The sequence below is a fragment of the Hypanus sabinus genome, chromosome 17 (assembly GCF_030144855.1).
Source record: "Hypanus sabinus isolate sHypSab1 chromosome 17, sHypSab1.hap1, whole genome shotgun sequence".
Lineage (NCBI taxonomy): Eukaryota > Metazoa > Chordata > Chondrichthyes > Myliobatiformes > Dasyatidae > Hypanus > Hypanus sabinus.
The window spans coordinates 65,881,332-65,902,435 of NC_082722.1; the positions used below are offsets into that span (position 1 = coordinate 65,881,332).

Consider the following 21,104-nt stretch of genomic DNA (forward strand, 5'->3'; position numbering starts at 1 on the left):
GTTCTAGCCAGCTCTCTGCAACCTTCTCTTCACCCGTTTTTTCATCCGTCACAGTTCTAATATGGTCTTACATCCAGAACGTTTACCGTTTCTACTTCCACAGATGCTGCCAGACATGATGAATGTTTCCAGCATTTTCTCTTCTCACTTCTCTTCAAGGTTTTCTTCCAATGTACTACAAATATTCAGCTGCCTGACATTCATTTTAAAACTAAATGCCTGAATCATACCGACAGTCAAAATGCAGTGATAAACTTTTAAATGAGACAGTGGCGGGGTACTGACACTACATTAACAACTACCCAAAAAATAACAATTCAAACTGGAGACAAACTGGGCTCCCGTCCTCCAGGATTTTCCTGGAATCTGCAAGAATTAGAAACATTACCTCAATTTTAATGGCTTAATATTACATTTATGGACATAGTGTTGCTAGGCTGGACAGAATGCTCAAACCATAACCTTGGCTGCAAATGTTACACTGTGCACCCTCTTTCTCAAAAGCCTGTTCTTGCATGCTTGGAAGGGTCACAATACCCTTATACAAAGATCCCAGATGTTCATGAAACTCAATGTCAGCCAGTAGTCAGTACATAGACAAAAGAAAAAGAAATGGTGTCATACATAATATTGTTCCATTGAAATATACTAGGATAGAATTAGTTAGGATACTTTTTATTTGATCGTTCAATACCCATATGGAATATTCAATCTAGTTGTGTGCCTGGTGAAAAGAGAGACAAAAGCAACCAGGTAAATGGGCAGGAAAGATGAAAGTAATGAATGCTGAATCAAGGTTCGGTTTAATCAGAAGACCAAATAGTATAGAACTTGGCTTTTTGTCATTCATGAGAAAATATGGAAAGTCCCTAAGGGAAAAGAAGACCCCAATATCCACGTCAATTTAAATATCTGGGATATTTATGTTTTCCAGTTCTAATGAAAATTATATCCCCAAAAAGCTGCTTCAAAACAAGGTGCACAGTAACATAGCATTAACTTTGGTACTTCCACATCCCAAAGCTGAAGTCCATGTTCCCTGTTGTCTTTACATCTCAATTGGTGCGTTTATCAGCGCTCTCAAATAAGGGAACAAGTTCATCACATGTCTGCGTCTCGACTGAACTGAAATGACACTCCATAGTGTTCCACGCCATATCAGCTAAGAGAAAGTCATCTATTACGGTCTGTGTTTCATTGCTAGTGAAAAAAAGACTGCCAAGGTTTTCAAAGGAACTGCTGGTTGTCTGTGTTTCAGCGCAGTTTAGCCGAACCTGGCTTTCGGTGGTACTACTGAAATTAGTTCTACTATGCAAGTCCTCCGTTTGAGTTTCGGTCCCAGAAGATTCTGCATTTATGGAGAAATTGGACTGTTTCAAAATGCTATCAAGAGGTAGATGTGGACCGCTGTCCAAAAGGAAAGTGAAATCTGTTTGAGTCTGTGTGTCAAACATTTCTAGTCCTAAATAGCTGGACTGACCCCTACCATTGTATACCTGGGTAGGATGGTCTGAAAACAAAAAGTCTGTTTGAGTTTCAATATCCAGAGATTCCAATGCAGATTCTGTCTGTAAAGTACCAAACTCATTTTCCTCTGTCTGGGTTTGTATGTTGCTTGCAGATAAAAATTCTTCAATGTCGAAGTCAATACCTGCATTCTGTGACTGGCTGCCTGTCATATTCTCACCAGAAGCATTGCTGGCATCGGATAAAAGACCCCGGTGTTCTAATGAATGATCTGCTATGCTTTCAGATAGAATATTTTCCAAGTCATTAAAAAGGTTAATTGTCTGAGTTTGATTGTCCGTCATTGAATTCTGTTGAAGTAAAGTGGACTGAATGTGAAAGTCAACAGCAGATTTGTTAGTGTTCTGTAAAAGAGCATTATTGTTGGGTGAATGGGGTGGTCTTTGGTCCTTGCCCATTGCTTCCAGGGCAAAAGTAGTTTGAGTTTGCCTACATACATTGCAAGAGGGGACTAAAGAATGATCAAAAATCTCTTCATGATTATTTCCTTTAATAAGTGTTTGAAATGTTGGGTCTCTTTCTTGACTAGAATTTGTCAAGGTCTGTGTTTTCCTGGAAACATTACACAATGGAAAACAGGGCTGACTGAAAGAATCTGTCTGAGCACTTATTGACGTAGTGATTTTAGTGTCAGGTTCAAATGTTTGCGTTTGGACACTTACAGGTAGCAACACTTGGGCACCAAAGCTCAGATCAGTTTGTGCACAAGCTGATACAGTGTTCTCTGTAGCACAATACATGGCTAAAGACTCCGGTGCTGTGCTCTGTGCAAGATAAGATATGTCTGTTTGAACATTCATAGAAATACATTTGTTTTTTTGACCCAGGTCTCCAAATGATTGTAATCCATGATTGCTGGCAAAACCTGAATCCATGTTGACTTGTACTGCAGTATTGACAGGTTCAACCATCATTATGTTGGGCAATTTAGAGGTGGGAAGGTCACCTTTAAGATTCAAAGTTTTTGTTTCCAAAGTTGGTATCAGAGTTCCCACTGATGTAGGCAAAACCTGCACTGTGCTCACAACAGATCCTTGATTGTCAACAGCAACAACAATGGACTTGACAGAATTATCCATGGGCATGCCTGAAGATAAAAGAACTGGAAAAGGTGTTAGGTGCATAACAGGAAATTTGACAAGTGCAGCTTTGGGCTTTGGTAACAGCAATTTCTGAATCTGTTTCACAGGTGCTGGAGCCTGGTTATTGCTGGTATCTTCACGTAAGTGTTCAGTGTTGGTTCCTTTGTTCATCTCCTTCATCTCTTGGGCCGATTCGGTTCCTTGCTTTTTTTCAATGTTGTTCAAATGATTCTGACTTAACCACTCACTCTTCCTCTTCTTGCGCGGTGGCTCCCTAGACAATAGATAGAAAGTTAATGTGTTAGAACCTAATGACTAAAACAAGAGAGATCATTGTTATTTCCCTGAAAACATACAGCACCTGTCCCTTGAGGGCCAATCATCTATCTAGCAGAGAAAATAAGTGTTACAACATGCACTGCATTGTAAGGGTTTTCAAAGGTACAACATTCACACCCAAATACTTTGTTAACTTTAAAGTAACTAGGATAGAACAATACATAAATATTTGTAACCAATGGCAATGAAGTTAATTACAGCGTCCATAGAATTCTGAGAAAGAAATATTACTCGCTGCTTTGTTCTTTCCCTTCTCTTACCTCTTGCCATCTATTTATCTCTGGCATTGATTTTTTTTTAAACTGGGCAGCTGGGATCAATACTAAACTGATAAAGACAGGGTTGTTAGATAATTTTTTCATTCTTTTATATGAATACTACAAGACACTCAAAAATCATTTCAACTGGTGTTAAGATTTCAAAAAAAGGTCAATAGAAGGCAGTAGAAAAGTGAAATGAAATTAGAATAAAATTCTGAGGAGGAACAAGCACAAAGCCACAGTTTAAGCAAAAGCTTGTATAGGACTTATAAACACAAGAGATTTTGCAGATATTGTAAATCTGGAATAACATACATAAAACTCTGGAGGACTCAGAAGGTCAGGCAGCATCTAGGGAAATGAATAAATGGTCGATTTTTCAGGCCAAAAAACCCTTCTTCAGGACTGGAAAACACCTTTCCCACCCATCTGGCTTTACCTGTCACCTTTTATCTATTCCTTCCCCCCCCCCCCCCCCACATCTTTTTATCCTAGCATCTTCCCCCTTCCTTTCCAGTCCTGGAGTGGTCTTGGTTTGACAAATTGATTTTTATTAATTGCCATAGATGTTGTATTGGGGAGGGTGACTTGCCCATAAGTTTCTTGTGATTCCAGCTCTATCTGGTTAAAGTCAGGGACTTTGATTGTATCTGGTGCTCCCAGTGAGGCCTCCCCATGGCAGACTGCTTTGTTACCACAAAAGGCAGGATATCCTGGTGGCTGCCTATTTCAATTGGATTTCCCATTCCCATTCTGATTGAGGCCAAACTCAGATTGGAGGAGCAACTCCTTATATTCCAACTAGGTAGTCTCCCGATGAGAGAAACATCGATTTCTCAAATTTCCAGTAATTTCTCCCTCCTTCTCTCTTCTTCCATTCCCCATTCTGGTGCCCTTCTCACCTCTTCTCTTCTCATCGTCTCCCTCTGGTTTCCCCTCTACTACCTTTTTCTTTCTTCCACTGTCCCTTCAGATTAGATTCCTTCTTCTTCAGCCCTTTTTACTTCTTCCATCTATCCCTCCCTAGCTTGTTACTTCATCCTCTCTCATACACCCCGTCATTGGCTCTTGCCCATCACCTGCCAGCATGTACTCCTTCCTGTCCTAAGTTCTCATTCTAGTTTTTACCCCCTTTGTTTCCAATTCTGATAAACATAGAAACACAGAAAACCTACAGCACAGTACAGGCCCTTCGGCCCACAAAGCATGTCCTTACCTTAGAAATTACCTAGGGTTACCCAAAGCCCTCTATTTTTCTGAGCTCCATATACCTGTCCAGGAGTCTCTTAAAAGACCCTATCGTATCCGCCTCCACCACCATCATCAGCAGCCCAATCCATGTACTCATTACTCTCTGCATAAAAAAACTTACCCCTGATATCTCCTCTGTACCTACTTCCAAGCACTTTGTGCCCTCGCGTGCTAGCCATTATAGCCCTGGGGAAAAGCCTCTGACTATCCACACAATCAATGCCTCTCGTCATCTTATACACCTCTGTCAGGTTACCTCTCATCCTCCACTGCTCCAAGGAGAAAAGGCAAAGCTCACTCCACCTATTCTCAAAAGGCATGCTCCCCAATCCAGGCAACATCCTTGTAAATCTCCTCTGCACCCTTTCTATAGTTTCCACATCCTTCCTGTAGTGAGGTGTCCAGAACTGAGTACAGTACACCAAGTGGGGTCTGACCAGGGTCCTAAAAAGCTGCAACATTACCTCTCAGCTCCTAAACTCAATCCCATAATTGATGAAGGCCAATGCACCGTATGTTTTCTTAACCACAAAGTCAACCTGCGCAGCAGCTTTGAGTGTCCTATGGATGAAGGGTATCAGCTCAGATTGTCAACTGTTTATTCCTTCCTGTAGATGCAGTGTGATTCACCGAGTTTCTCCAGCATTTTATGTGTGTTGGATCTGCAGACTCTCTTGTGGTTGTGATCTGATTAACACAACTATGCAGGGAACATACAGGAATCACTGCTTACTTAATGAAAGTGCAACGTCTAAAACCACATTTGACAAAAACTTATTGACTGTGTATAAAATCTACAGTGGAACAGGTGACACTGGATATCAGTGAAAGGAAGAAATTTTGTAATGGCTAAATAATAAATATATAAGAATATTAACAGGTGAGGAAATTAGGGATGTTTTTATATCTCAAAATTCCTTTTATATCTCAAAAGAAGATAAGGAGGACTTGAAGATGATAGGCTTTCCTCTTTAATTGGTCAAAAAAATGGAATCTTCAAATAACTGTCCTCATATAAAGTAGTGAGCTTATCACTGCACTGAGTGAGTACTGAAAAACGTAGTACTGTGCAAAAGACTTACTTCCATAGCTAGAGTACCTAAGACTTTTGCAGAATACTGGAGTAATTTTATGTATTACACTGTACTGCTGCAGAAAAAACCAAATCATGACATAATATGATAAACCTGATTCTGATATGGGTCTCTATTGTGGATGGAGAGTGGGAAGGGGGCTGGAAGAGGGGAATCATGGTTTGGAAAAGGGGAAGGAATAGGGGAGTGAGCAAGAAGCACCAGCAAGAGCTGGTATCTCAGGGCTGAGTGTGTCTATGCCCAAACCCTGCCCCAGCTCTCCTCTGCCAGTCCCATAAGCCCTCCAGCACTGCTACACCCTCGCCATTCCTGACACCCTTTGCTCCCACCAGATTAACAAACTCACTCTCTGTTCCACATTCATAACTACAGTACTGTGCAAAAGTCTTGGGCACCCTAGCTGTATGTACGTGCCTAAGACTTGCATAGTACTTTCCATTGATCAATGCAAGGAGATAAAAGGATGCCTGATAAAAATAGCAATCCCTTCTCACGTCTCCAAAATCCCCATACAGATAATGTTTGAATAAAACTAAAGCAAAATGCTATAAAAACCATAAAACATTTAAACTAAAATACAGAATTGATGCCTCTAATGTGGACAAGAAATACTACATGTCTAAATGTCGTAAATGCTAAAATCTGGTTGAGGGCCTATTCACAGTTTGTACTCACAACTCAGGAAGTCACATCATCACTGACTACAAAGAAAAACTGGTCAGAAATCAGGACTCTTTGTCCCTGCTTAGCTGAAGACTGTACAATTTTCTAAACAAAGACAAATCATGACATGCTTCAATCACAGAATTAGGTCAGACCTGCTGGGCCCATAAACCTTGCAATGACCACATTACACTGACCAAGCAGCTCAATGTACTGGTCAGTGCTCACGTTAAGTTATTTCAACTTGTCCACGTCCCATGTGCCTAGGAGACACCCCTTTCATTCTACACTTCCTTCTCCCATACCCTCTGTTACAGAAACTCATCCATATTTCTTTAGTTTGCTGTGATGGCTTTTTGACAGCTTATGATCAGAGACTTTCTAAAAGTTTGAAGTAGGATAAGGCCACAACTTTTCCTACACTACATTGACAATTACATTGGTGCTGCTTCATACACAGATGTTGAGCTTGCCAATGTCAATAACTTTGCCTTCAATTGCCCCTGTGCCGAAGAAGTCTTCAGTGTCCTGCCTAAATGACCACCGTCTCGTTGCACTTACATCCATCATCATGAAGTGTTTCGAGAGGCTCGTCATGAGGCATATCAAGACCCTGCTGCCCCCCTCACTGGACCCCCTACAGTTTGTATACTGTCCCAACTGCAAAACAGATGACACCATTGCCACCACTCTCCACCTGGCCCTAACCCACCTGGACAAACAAGACACATACGTTCAGATGCTTTTCATAGACTTCAATTCAGCATTCAACACAATCATCCCTCAGAAACTGATTGGAAAGCTGAGCCTACTAGGCCTGAACACCTCCCTCTGCAACTGGATCCAAGACTTCCAAGACTTCAAGATCTCAGTCAGTCCGGATTGGGAGCAGCATCTCCAATATCATCACATTGAGCACAGGGGCCCCCCAGGGCTGTATGCCCAGTTGACTGCTGTTCACTCTGCTGACCCATGAATATGCTGCAACACACAGCTCGAACCACATCATCAAGTTCGCCGATGACACGGCCGTGGTGGGTTTCATCAGCAAGAACGACGAGTCAGCATACAGAGAGGAGGTACAGTGGCTAACGGACTGGTGCAGAGCCAACAACCTGTCTCTTAGTGTGAACAAAACAAAAGAGATGGTTGTTGACTTCAGGAGGGCACAGAGCAGCCACTCCCCGCTGAATATCGACGGCTCCTCGGTAGAGATCGTAAAGAGCACCAAATTTCTTGGTGTTCACCTGCCGGAGAATCTCACCTGGTCCCTCAACACCAGCTTCATAGCAAAGAAAGCCCAGCAGCGTCTCTACTTTCTGCGAAGGCTGAGGAAAGTCCATCTCATCACATTCTACTGGGTTGTATTAAGAGCATCCTGAGCAGCTGCATCACTGCCTGGTTCAGAAATTGCACCATCTCAGATCGCAAGACCCTGCAGCAGATAGTGAGTTCAGCTGAGAAGATCATTGGGGTCTCTCTTCCTGCCATCACAGACATTTACACTACACGCTGCATCCACAAAGGAAACAGCATTATGAAGGACCCCATGCACCCCTCATACAATCTCCTCTCCCACCTACCGTCTGGGAAAAGGCTCCAAAGCATTCGGGCTCTCACGACCAGACTATCAAGCTATCAGACTCCTCAATACCCAGAACCTGGACTGACACTTTCCCCTATTGTCCTGTTTATTATTTATTGTAATGCCTGAACTATTTTTGTGCAGTTTACACAGTCCTGTGTAGGTCTGTAGTCTACTGTAGCTTTCTCGGTGTTGTTTTTTTATATAGTTCAGTCTAGCTTTTGTACTGTGTCATGTAACACCATGGTCCTGAAAAATGTTATCTCATTTTTACTATGTACTGGACCAGCAGTTATGGTTGAAATGACAATAAAAGCAACTTGACTTGACTTGAATTTCCACCCTGCCCTTAAATTCACTTGGTCCATTTCTGACACCTCCCTCCCCTTTCTCAATCTCTCTGTCTTCATCTCTGGAGAGAAAATGTCTACCTGCATCTTTTATAAACATACCAATTTCCATGACCATCTTGACTTTACCTCTTCCCAACCTGTCTCCTGCAAAAATTCTATTTCCTTTTCTCGGTCCTTTCATATCTGTTGCATCTGTTCCCAGGATGAGGCTTTCCTTTCCAGGACATCAGATATGCTCTCTTTCTACTAAAGTGATTTGGAGATGGTGTGAAATATGGCTCTTCAAGATGTCCAAAGTGATTAAGCAGGTTTCCACATACGTCATTGCATTGGGCAATGTGAAATCTACTACTTTGCAGCTCTATCTTTAGAACATAAGGAATAGCAGCAAGCTATGTATGTAGGCTTTTAAGGTTATTCTGCCATTGTACAAGATGGCAGTTAATGTTTCATCCTGTTCACAATCCTGGACAAACCTAGAATTCTACAAATCCTTTACTGCCCAAAAATCCAAATCAATCACAGCCTTGAATTGAGTCAATGACTGAGCATTCACAAGTTGTCCTAGTTAAGGATTTTGTAGTGGGTAAAGAAATTGCATTTCATTGTTATATAACCAATCTTATTCAACCTGCAGATTATCTAGTTCTAGATTCAGGTTCAATTTCATTTATTTAACAAATGTACACAGAAACAGAGTGAAATGTTTCATTTGCATTAACAATCAGCACAACCTAAGGACATATTCCAGAACACTCAAGATGGTTGAATCATGTAATTAACAACCTTGCAAAGTCTGGCATCAAATTTACCATCAGACAAATCTTATTTTCAAACTTCAAAGTAAATTTATAATCAAAGTGGATATATGTCACGAGATACAACCCTGAGATTCATTTTCTTACATGCATTCACAGTAAAAAGAAACACAATAGAATCAGGGAAAAAAAAACTCATTCAACAGATGGGCAACCACTTCTCAAGAGTAAAATGTACTCTGATCAAGAATGTTCAGCACCTAGTATTAGTATGATTGGAAATCGATCACTCAGTTCAGAAGCTTTAACACACAACCAGGCTTCACTTCTTTCAATATATAGCTAAACAGTCAATTTGAATTATGCCTCAGCTGCAATACCCCATGCTCAAATGATTGGAAAAGATCAATGCTTGAGCGGTGATGAAGACTCACTAGTTTTAATAAGGAAGAGGGTAGTGGATGAGGAGTGAATGAGGTCTGGGATAACACAGGGAGTAGGAAGCAGACTTTAAATTTTTAATAGATCAGGGAAATACAATATGTACTGGTTTACACTGGTTTTCATTGCTGTGAATAGGAATGGTAGCATGTAGTTAGTGCACAGGCTTTAAGTCTGCATGTCTCTTTTTTTGTGGATGGGAATCAAGCTTCACACCCAGTGGGAGCTCTGATATTCCTTCTGCACAGTACTTACACCTCATGTATGGGCAAACCAGCTTGTCAGTGGGGTTTCTTGGTTTGTGTGGACAGATACACGGATTTACAAAACTTTAACATACACTATAATATGCAACTGAGGTTAGTACTAAATGTTAAGATATCACTCCTTTAATCGCCTTGCACAACAGATCTCCTGGTACCTTAGATGGAACAGAAGACACATTACAGTCTATTTTGTTCACCACATTTTTAAGAAAAGTGGCATTAGTACCAGCCTTCTCAAAACTGGAGGAGACACCATCAACAATGTTTTACCAACTTAGAACAATATCAACCCTTCGGCCCATGATGTTGTGCTGACCTCTTAACTACTCTAAGATCAATTTAACCCTTCCCTCCCATACAGTGCCTATTAAAAGTATTCACCCCCCCGAAAGTTTTAATGTTTTATTGCTTTACAACATTGAATCACAGTACATTTAATTTTGCTTTTTTTGACACTGATCAACAGAAAAATACTCTTTCGCGTCAAAGTGAAAACAGATCTCAACAAAGTGATCTAAATTAATTGCAAATATAAAACCAAAAAATCATTGATTGCGTAAGTATTCACTTCCCCAACCCCCCCCCCTTTAATATGACATACCAAATCATTACTTGTGCAGATAATTGGTTTTAGAAGTCACATAATTAGTTAAATGGAGATCTGTTTTTGGAGACCTATATGCACTCAAGGTGTTTCAATTGACTGTAGTAAAAATACATTTGTATCTGGAAGGACCAACTGTTGGTGAATCAGTATCATGGCAAAATAACGACACCATGAAGACAAAAGAACACTCCAAGCAACTCTGCAAAAAGGTTATTGAAAAGCACAAGTCAGGAGATAGATACAAGCACATTTCCAAGTCACTGAATATCCCTTGGAATATAGTTAAGTCAATCAAGAAATGGAAAGAATATGGCACAGCTGTAAATCTGCCTGGAGTATTGGAGTATAAAAGTTGCATTGTTTGCTGTGTAACCAAAACTATGTAGTCAGCTTTGAACTTGCTATTTGCTATGCATGTATCCAATTTAGTAGGAGAATGAAATCTTAAAGAATGTAGAAGACAATGGTATGTTAATGAGAGGTAGCTAAGAGATGTAGATTAGAACAAGGTTAAGTCAATGGGTAGAAACAATAGTGGCGGATGTACTTGTGATACGCAACTGTAGACCGATTAGATATGCTAATGCAACTAAACCAGGAGATTGCTATAAAAAATGCTATGTACAAGGATCGGTGGGCAATCAGCGACTAGCTCAATGACTGTCTCAGCTTTGATTTGCAAATTAAAGTATTGTGGCGACCCATTTCCTGGCACGTCCGAACCGGCTCACAATTAGCCAGCTTTCCGGCTAAGGGAGATAGCCTATGGGGGTTTGCGAGCACAGAGCTTTGGACCTCTGCACCACGGGGGGGGGGGGGGGGCAGGTTGAGGGAGGCTTAAAAGTGAGGCTGAGGATTTCGAATAAAGTTTTTCCTTCGACTGCAGTTACCGACTCCGTGTCGTAATTTTAGCACTGCGTGTAGCACACCGCTACAATTGGTGACCCCGACGGTCCAAATGATTTTTGGACCAGAAATGACCGACGCCGCCTCTGTTCATGCGGTTTCGTTGAAACTGCCGGGTTTCTGGACACAGCGACCGAACCTATGGTTCCAGCAAGCCGAAGCCCAATTCCACGTTCGCCAGAACACCTCAGAAGACACCCGCTACTACTACGCGGTGAGCTCCCTCGACCAGGACACAGCGGCCCAGGTCGCGGAGTTCGTACAGTCGCCCCCGGCAGACGGCAAGTACACGGAATTCAAAGCCCTTCTCCCCAGGACTTTCGGACTCTCACAGCGCGTGCGGGCTGCCTGTTTACTGCACCTGGATGGCTTGGGCGACAGACCTCCTTCGGCTTTAATGAATGTTGTCTCTGGCCGACGGACACACACCCAGCCTCATGTTTGAGCAGGCATTCCTGGAGCAGCTGCCCGAGGACATACGCCTGCTGCTGTCCGACGCGGATTTCAGTGACCCCCGGAAGGTGGCAGCCTGGGCGGACTTGCTGTGGAACGCCAAAAAGGTGAGCGGGGCGTCCATCGCACAGATCTCCCAGCCACGCTCCCAGCAGCAAACCAGTCCAGGCCCGGCCGCAGAGCCCGCCAACCCCCGGCCCAATGAACACTGGTGCTTCTACCACCAGCGGTGGGGCGCAGAAGCCCGCCGTTGTCACCCGCCCTGCAAGTTCCCGGGAAACGCCAGGGCCAGCTGCCGCTGATGGCTACGGCGGCTGGCCATCGGGATAGCCTCCTGTATGTGTGGGACAGAAGGTCGGGACGCCGGTTTTTGTTCGACACTGGTGCCGAGATCAGCGTTTTACCTCCGATGAGTTACGACACCCGCAGCAGGGCAGCGGGGCCCCCCCCCCGAGGGCCGTGAACGGCAGCACAGTAAGAACCTATGGCACCCGTCAGGTGCAGCTACAGTTCGGCTCCAGCCAGTTCACGTAGGACTTTACACTGGCCGCCGTAGCCCAACCGCTTCTGGGTGCGGATTTTTTGCGGGCTCACAGCCTACTGGTCGACCTGCCCAGGAAGAGATTGGTACACGCCGAGACCTTTCAGACGTTCTCCCTGGGTGCAGCCCAGTTGCCAGCCCCTCACCTCGGCTCCATCACGCTGTCCAACAACAACTTCAGCAGGGTCCTGGTGGATTTCCCATCGGTTCTGGCACCGGAGTTCACAGCGGCCATGCCCCGACACGGTGTACAGCACCACATCCCGACCCAGGGACCATCCCTCCACGCCCGTGCTCGGCGGCTTCCCCCGGACAAGCTCCGACTGGCGAAGGAGGAGTTCCAGAGGATGGAGGAATTGGGGATCATCCGGCAGTCTGACAGCCCATGGGCCTCCCCCCTGCACATGGTGCCCAAAGCGACGGGAGGCTGGAGACCGTGCGGCGACTACCGCAGGCTGAACGAGGCTAACACACCGGACCGCTACCCTGTGCCGCACATTCAGGACTTTGCAGCAAACCTGCACGGCGCACGGATCTTCTCCAAGGTAGACCTCGTCCGAGGGTACCATCAAATCCCGATGCATCCTGACGACATCCCCAAAACGGCTCTCATCACCCCGTTTGGCCTTTTCGAGTTCCTCCGCATGCCGTTCGGCCTGAAGAATGTCGCACAGATGTTCCAGCGGTTAATGGACGCGGTGGGACGGGACCTGGACTTCGCGTTCATCTATTTGGACGACAGCCTCATAGTCAGCAGCAGTCGTCAGGAGCATCTGTCCCACCTCCGTCAACTCTGCGCCCGACTGAGTGAGTACGGTCTTACAATCAACCCTGCCAAATGCCAGTTCGGACTCAATACCATTGACTTCCTGGGCCACAGGATTACTAAAGACGGGGGAGTCAGCTGGAGACGCTCATGGAGTGAGTACCGTTTTGGATTCGCTCCATAACCTTTACTTTTTTTAACCTTTGATCACCCTTATTCAGTTTATTTTTACCTATATCGAAAGTTTCTTTATTCTTTTTTTTGGATTTACTGCCAAGAGTTTGTTGTGAACTTTTGAAGATATGCAAACAGAAATGTCTCTCAGGTCTAAGGGACGGGATCCCGGACGTAATCCGAACGGTAACGGAAAAAAGCAGGCTCCGACACAACAAACACAATTAACTTTTGAATTGTTTATGGAGGTTTTGGATAAAAAATTTGCTGAACTAAAACAATTTTTTAAGGAAGATATAAAGGCTTTTCAAGAGTACATGGTTAAGACGGATTTAGTAATTAAACAGCAACAAGCTCTTATTGCGTCTCTGCAAGAAGAAGCTCGGAAGCGAGATTTGACTATTGGAAAACTGCAACAGGATTTAATTTCGACCATTAAGCTGATGGAAGCCCTTAAAGCCAAGAGTGACGATTTTGAGAATCGGTCCAGAAGACAGAACTTACGTATACTTGGTCTTCCAGACGACATAGAAAAAGATGACCCTTCGAAATATTTTGCTCAACTTTTAAAAGAAGCGTTTCCGACAATTTTCCCGAATAACCCCCCTTTATTGGATCGGGCACATAGAATTCGGCGTCGATCACCGAGTGTTACAGACAAACCTTCGGTGGTAATTGTCCGGTTCCATTATGTACATGACAAAGAACAAGTTATAAGAGCAGCTCGTCAGGTAGGAATGATTAAAATCAAAGATTTTTGCTTCTGCCTGATCGAAGATTTTAGTTCAGATCTTTTAAAAAGAAGGCTTCTTTTTAAACCGTTGATGGCTGAATGTTATGAGAAAAATCTGAAACCTGCGCTTCTATACCCTGCGAAGCTTCGAATTTCTCCGTCGAATGCTCCACGACAGGTTTTCATTTCAACTTCAGAAGCGAGAAAATATCTGGAGGAGAACTTCCCTACTGCTACAGACACCAGTCTTTAATAAATGAATGATTCTGATCATGTAAGATGGTTCTCGATCTCTTAAACCAGAATTAAAATCTGGTTATTGGTGTAGGTTCATCCTACACTTTATACTCAAGTTAAAGTGTGTTTGCGTCATGTTAATTGTTTTGCCTTATACACTTTAATCATTTAACTACATACTTGTCTGTTAACTTTGTTCCTTCGAAGGTATATTTTTAATTCTTTGAAGGTAAATTTTTCCTTGATTAAGATGGTGGTTTTTTGGAAAAGATTTTTGGTTTTGCTTAAGATGGCATTATGTTTATATTTTTCGCGTTTCTTCCGTACAATGCATCGCTTATCTTAGCTTAAATATTTTTTGTTTTGTCTGGGCCAGAGCCTGAGTTATAATTGTTTTTTAGTGATTATATTTTCATTCTTTTTACAACTAACTATACTTAGAAATATGGTTTTTATTATAGCGATTTTATTTTTAAAGTTGGGGTGATTCTTGTATATATATCCTTTTTATATGGAGTGTTCTTCAGCTGACATGGGGGTAGGATTAGTCTTACTTTTTCTCTTTTTAAGTCATATTTTGGCTTTTTCTCTTTTTCTCGGGGGGTGGGGGGATGGTCTGTTTTCTAATTCTATTTTTTTTTGTACCAGTTTGTGTTAGTTTTTTTATTCGGGCTGTTTTTGAACTTCAAATATGTCTGTGTTGTCGTCACTTCCGGGTTTTCTCACTACTTTTGTTCCTCTTCTGGGTGCATGAGTTTATAAGTTGGTTAACTCTTTCTATACCAAAGGGTTGATTTTAGAATTATGGCTCAGACCATTAATTTTGTGTCTTGGAATACTAATGGTTTAAATCATCCAATTAAACGAAAGAAGATTTTCAAAGTATTCCAAAGACTTAATGCTCATATCATTTTTGTACAAGAAACTCATGTGAGGAGGGAGCACAAATTTCGTTTTTTTAGATTTTGGCGGGGTCAACAGTATCACGCAAATTCGAATGCTAAAGTAAAAGGAGTTTTAATTTTTATTGACTCCTCTATTTCATTTGTTCAACATGATATTTTTTCGGATCCGAATGGCAGATTTTTGTTAATTACGGGTTTACTTTGTAATAAAAAGGTTGCTTTGGTTAATGTTTATGCTCCAAATGTGGATTGTCCTGACTTTTTTAAGTCTTTATTTACTTCTTTACCCAATCTAAACGAATATAAGTTAATAATGGGTGGTGACTTTAATTGTTGTTTAAATCCTCTGATGGATAAATCTTTATCTATTCAGACTTTACCTAATAAGTCGGCCACTTGTATTAACTCTTTTTTGACTGACAATGGAGTTTTTGATATTTGGAGATTCCGGTATCCTAAAGACAAAGAGTTTTCTTTTTTCTCACATGTTTATCACTCTTATTCAAGAATTGATTATTTTTTTGTAGACTCTTGTTTTATTCCATTGGTAATCGGTTGTAACTATGATATTATAGCTATCTCTGATCATGCTCCGTTATTACTTTCTATGAAATTTACGGATACAGCTTCTAATGCTAGACAATGGCGATTTGACTCTACCTTGTTGCAAGACACTGACTTTATAAAATTTATGGAGGAGCAGATCGACTTCTTCTTCTCAACTAATTCTACAGATGATATTTCCTGCGGAACACTTTGGGACACTTTTAAAGCTTATATACGTGGACAGATTATTTCTTATTCTGCTGGTTTGAGGAAACGTATCAAGATGGAAACTCTTTTATTGGTTGATAAAATTGAAGAGATTGATAAGAAATATTCGATTGCTCCTAGTAAGGAGCTTTACAAACAAAGGGTTGAACTTCAAATGGAACATAGTTTATTACTTACATCCTCGATTGAAAATCAATTAATGAAAACTAAATCTGATTTTTATATACATAGTGATAAATCTGGTAAACTGTTAGCTAGTCAATTGAAGAATGCTCTGGTTAAACATCAAATCACTAAGATTGGTCAGCAGAATGGGAATCTGACAGTTAATCATGATGAGATAAATAAGGCATTTCAAGATTTCTATACCTCCCTGTATCAATCTGAATTTCCTCAAGATTATAATACCATGTCTGATTTTCTTGGAAAATTAAATTTTCCAAGGTTATCATCTGATGATCTTTTGATATTGGATACTCCTATTACGGATGTAGAAATTAAGGGGGCTATTTCCTCAATGAATTCTGGGAAAGCACCGGGTCCAGATGGTTATACAGTTGAATTTTTAAAATTTTTTTCCGCTACTCTTTCCCCTTGGTTAGGTAAGGTTTTTGAGGAGGCCATTAGATTAGGGAATTTGCCACAATCTTTTTATAGAGCTTCCATTTCTCTAATATTGAAGAAAGATAAAGACCCTACTAATTGTGCTTCTTATAGACCTATATCTTTATTGAATGTAGACTCCAAGATTTTTTCTAAGTTACTGGCATCTAGATTGGAGAAGGTATTACCCAAAATTATTTCAGATGATCAAACTGGCTTTATTAAAAATCGTTATTCTTTTTTTAACATTAGGAGATTGTTGAATATTGTTTATACTCCCTCACATGATACTTCAGAATGCGTGATTTCATTAGATGCGGAAAAAGCATTTGACAGAGTTGAATGGCCTTACTTATTTAATGTGTTGGAGAAGTTTAATTTTAGTCCGATATTTATATCATGGATTAAATTGATTTATCATACTCCAGTAGCCTCAGTGGTTACCAATAATCAAAGATCTCCCTTTTTTTGCCTATTTCGGGGCACTAGACAGGGATGTCCTCTTAGTCCATTACTATTTAACATTGCCTTAGAACCTTTGGCAATTGCCATCAGACAATCACAGGATATTTTGGGTATTAATCGTGGGACAGATATTCATAAGTTATCTTTGTATGCAGATGATTTATTATTATTCATTTCTAACCCGGAGAAATCCATTCCAGCAGTGTTATCATTATTGGCTCAATTTAGTGAGTTTTCTGGGTATAAGTTAAATCTTAATAAAAGTGAATTGTTTCCATTGAATAAACGGGTCCCAATTTATGGAAATTTACCCTTTAAATTAGTTAATGACTCTTTTACTTATTTAGGGATCAAAATCACAAAAAACCATAAAGATTTGTTTAGATTTAATTTTTTACCCTTAATTGATCAGATTAAAGGTTTGTTTACTAAGTGGTCACCTTTGTCTCTATCCCTAATAGGTAGGATTAATGCTATTAAGATGGTTATTTTACCTAAGTTTTTATATATTTTTCAAGCGATACCAATTTTTATCCCGAAATCTTTTTTTACTAATGTTGACTCTAAAATTTCTTCATATATATGGCAGTATAAAAATCCCAGGTTAGGTAAAACATATTTACAGAAGACAAAAAAGGAAGGCGGGTTAGCATTACCTAATTTCAGATTTTACTATTGGGCAGTTAATATTAGATATTTGTTATGTTGGTTGAAAGATGGGGGTGGATCTTTTGGCCCTTGTTGGGTGAGTTTAGAAACTAAATCGGTATCAGCTTATGCTTTGGGTTCTATTTTAGGGACTTCTCTCCCTTTTGCTCTTTCTAAATTGCCGAAACGAATTGACAACCCGATAGTTAAACATATATTGTGTACATGGTTTCAATTTCGGAGATTTTTTGGGTTGACTCAATTCGTTTTAAATAGTCCTATTGTATCTAATTGTTTTTTTCACCCTTCCATTATAGATCAAGCTTATTCAGCTTGGAAAACTAAGGGATTACTAAGATTTTCTGATTTATTTTTAGATAATTGTTTCATGTCTTTTGAACAATTATCCAACAAATATAACTTGCCGAGATTTCATTTTTTTAGATATTTACAGATTAGACATTTTTTAAGTTCTGTACTCTCTACGTTTCCAAATTTTGTGCCTTCAGATACTTTGGAGAGTTTATTTGAATTAGACCCTTTTCAAAAAGGGCTTATTTCAAAACTTTATAATATAATTATGAAGATACGTTCAGAGCCTCTTTATAAGACTAAACAGGATTGGGAAAGAGAGCTTAGTTTTAGTATTTCTAGTGAGAATTGGGATAGAATTCTTCAATTAGTTAATACATCATCGTTATGTGCCAAACATACACTAATACAATTTAAGGTCGTACATAGGGCCCATATGTCCAAGGATAAATTAGCTCATTTTTACTCTCATATAAGTCCTATTTGTGATAGATGTCATTCTGAAATTGCGTCTTTAACTCACATGTTTTGGTCGTGTTCATTTTTGGAGAAATATTGGAAAGATATTTTTGATATTATTTCTGCGGTTTTGAATATTGATTTACAACCTCATCCTATTACCGCAATTTTTGGTTTACCAATGTTAGATTCACAGCATTTATCTTCTTCAGCCCGTCGAATGATTGCATTTCTAACTCTGATGGCTAGAAGATCTATATTGTTGAATTGGAAAGAAATTGATCCTCCCACTGTATTTAATTGGTTCTCTCAAACTATGTTATGTTTAAATTTAGAAAAAATTAGAAGTGGTACTTTTGAGACTTCTATTAAATTTGAAAAGTTATAGCGACCATTTATTCAACATTTTCATATGATGTAATATGACCCTGTGCAAAGTTCATTTGATTTCCCAGTTTTCAGCTTATGTATTTTGAGAGGACCGGAAGTGACGGCATTGATGAATACTTATTTTTGTGAGATATTATAAACAGCCCGCTTTTTTTCCCCTTCTTTTTTGTTTTTTTTATTTTATATTACTTATTAGTTATAGTTATTAGATTAGATTAGCTAGTTCTGCATTATATAAATTTTTTTTTTCTTTCTTTTTTCTGTTTTTTTATATATTATACATTATGAAATATTTAGATTTACTATGTCCATACATATATCTTATGGCTTATGTCTTGGTAAACTCATTTATATTGTAACTATTATGTATGTTTTTTTTTCATATGTAATGGAATGTGTATGTTGGTAATTTCTTTATCAATATATCATCTGTATTCTGTCCATATTACTAATATTAATAAAAAGATTTAGAAAGAAAAGGATTACTAAAGACGGGGCAACCCCTTTGCCCGCTAAGGTAGATGCGGTCCGCCACTTCCCCCGACCCACCACGATCAAAGGCCTTCAGGAATTCGTAGGTATGGTCAATTTCTACCACCGCTTCCTCCCTTCAGCTGCCCGGATCATGCGCCCCCTGTTCGCCCTGATGTCGGGTCCAAGCAAGGACATTACCTGGGACGAGGAGTCTGCCGCCGCTTTCGTTCAAACGAAGGAAGCTTTGGCGAACGCCGCAATGCTAGTACATCCCAGAATGGACGCCCCTACCACCCTCACAGTGGATGCATCTAACACGGCAGTTGGTGGGGTGCTGGAGCAACTCATCGCAGGTCGCTGGCAACCCCTGGTGTTTTTCAGCAAACACCTGCGGCTACCCGAGCTCAAGTACAGTGCTTTCGACCGGGAACTGTTGGCGCTCTCCCTGGCAATCCGGCATTTCAGGTACTTCCTAGAAGGTCGGCCCTTCACCGCGTTCATGGACCACAAACCGCTTACCTTTGCGTTTACGAAAGCGTCCGACCCCTGGTCGTCCCGCCAGCAACGCCACCTGTCCTACATCTCTGAATACACGACGGATGTCCGGCACGTCTCGGGTAAGGACAATGTCGTGGCGGATGCGCTCTCTCGCCCTACTGTTCATGCCCTTTCCCAAGGGGTAGACTTTGAGGCACTGGCAGAGGCACAGCAGGCAGATGAGGAGATTCCGAGTTACAGAACCGCAGTCTCCGGTTTGCAGCTCCAGGACCTCCCCGTAGGCCCGGGTGAGAAGACCCTACTCTGTGACGTCGCCACCGGCCAGCCCTGTCCCCTCGTCCCGACAGCCTGGCGGCGCCGTGTTTTCAACTCCATTCATAACTTGGCGCATCCCTCCATCCGGACAACTGTCCGGATGGTTTCCAGCAGGTTCGTTTGGCACGGACTCCGCAAACAGGTCAGTGAATGGGCCAAAACGTGCATGCACTGCCAGACGGCCAAGGTGCAGCGGCACACCAAAGCCCCACCGCAGCAGTTCCATCCCGCCCACCGGCGTTTCGACCACATTCATGTGGATATCGTGAGCCCCCTGCCAGTGTCGCGCGGAGCGCGTTACCTCTTGACTATCGTGGACCGGTTCACAAGATGGCCAGAGGCGGTCCCGCTCACCGACACCACCTCCGAATCTTGGGCCCGAGCCCTGATCACCACCTGGATATCTCACTTTGGAGTACCGGCCCACATTACCTCCGACAGAGGCGCCCAGTTCACCTCCAACCTGTGGTCAGCTATGGCCAGCCTTTTGGGGACTCAGCTGCACCACACAACTGCCTACCACCCACAGTCGAACGGGCTAGTGGAGCGTTTCCACCGTCACCTTAAGTCGGCCCTCATGGCCCGCCTGCGAGGAGCCAACTGGGCGGACGAACTTCCCTGGGTCCTACTCGGCATCCGCACAGCACCCAAGGACGACCTGCACGCCTCGTCGGCCGAGTTAGTATACGGTGCGCCCCTGGTCGTCCCCGGGGAGTTCCTACCAGCCCCACGGGGGCAAGAGGAAGATCCCGCAGCAGTCCTGGGCAGAACCCGACCTGCGTACCCAAAGACCTGCAGAACTGTAAGTTTGTATTTGTACGAAGGGGTGGGCATCCACCACCGCTGCAGCGGCCATACAAGGGGCCGTTTATGGTGCTCCGGAACAACAGGTCCACGTTCGTGCTGGATGTTGGGGGGAAAGAGGAGGTTTTCACGGTGGACCAACTCAAACCGGCCCATGTGGACCTGGCGCAACCGGTCGAGTTTCTGGCACCTCGGCGCAGAGGCAGACCTCCTAAGCAGGTTCTGGCCCAGACTGTGGACATTGGGGGGTGTAACACCAGTTCGGGGGGGGGGGGTTATGTGGCGACCCATTTCCTGGCACATCCGAACCGGCTCACAATTAGCCAGCTTTCCGGCTAAGGGAGATAGCCTACGGGGGTTTGCGAGCACAGAGCATTGGAGCCTCTGCGCCACGGGGGGCAGGTTGAGGGAGGCTTAAAAG

At 42.2% G+C, this 21,104-nt stretch overlaps 1 protein-coding gene across 3 annotated transcripts in view; it reads right to left on the bottom strand.

Annotated features, from left to right (window-relative positions):
* Positions 1 to 46: 46 nt before the first annotated feature.
* atmin (ATM interactor) overlaps positions 47 to 21,104 on the bottom strand; it is a 52,676-nt gene continuing 31,618 nt past the window's right edge. For all 3 annotated transcript variants that reach the window (XM_059993238.1, XM_059993237.1, XM_059993240.1), the window contains exon 4: positions 47 to 2,883. In XM_059993238.1, coding sequence (XP_059849221.1) covers positions 1,056 to 2,883 — 1,828 coding nt within the window. In that variant the 3' untranslated portion in view covers positions 47 to 1,055. The remainder of the gene's footprint in view (positions 2,884 to 21,104) is intronic.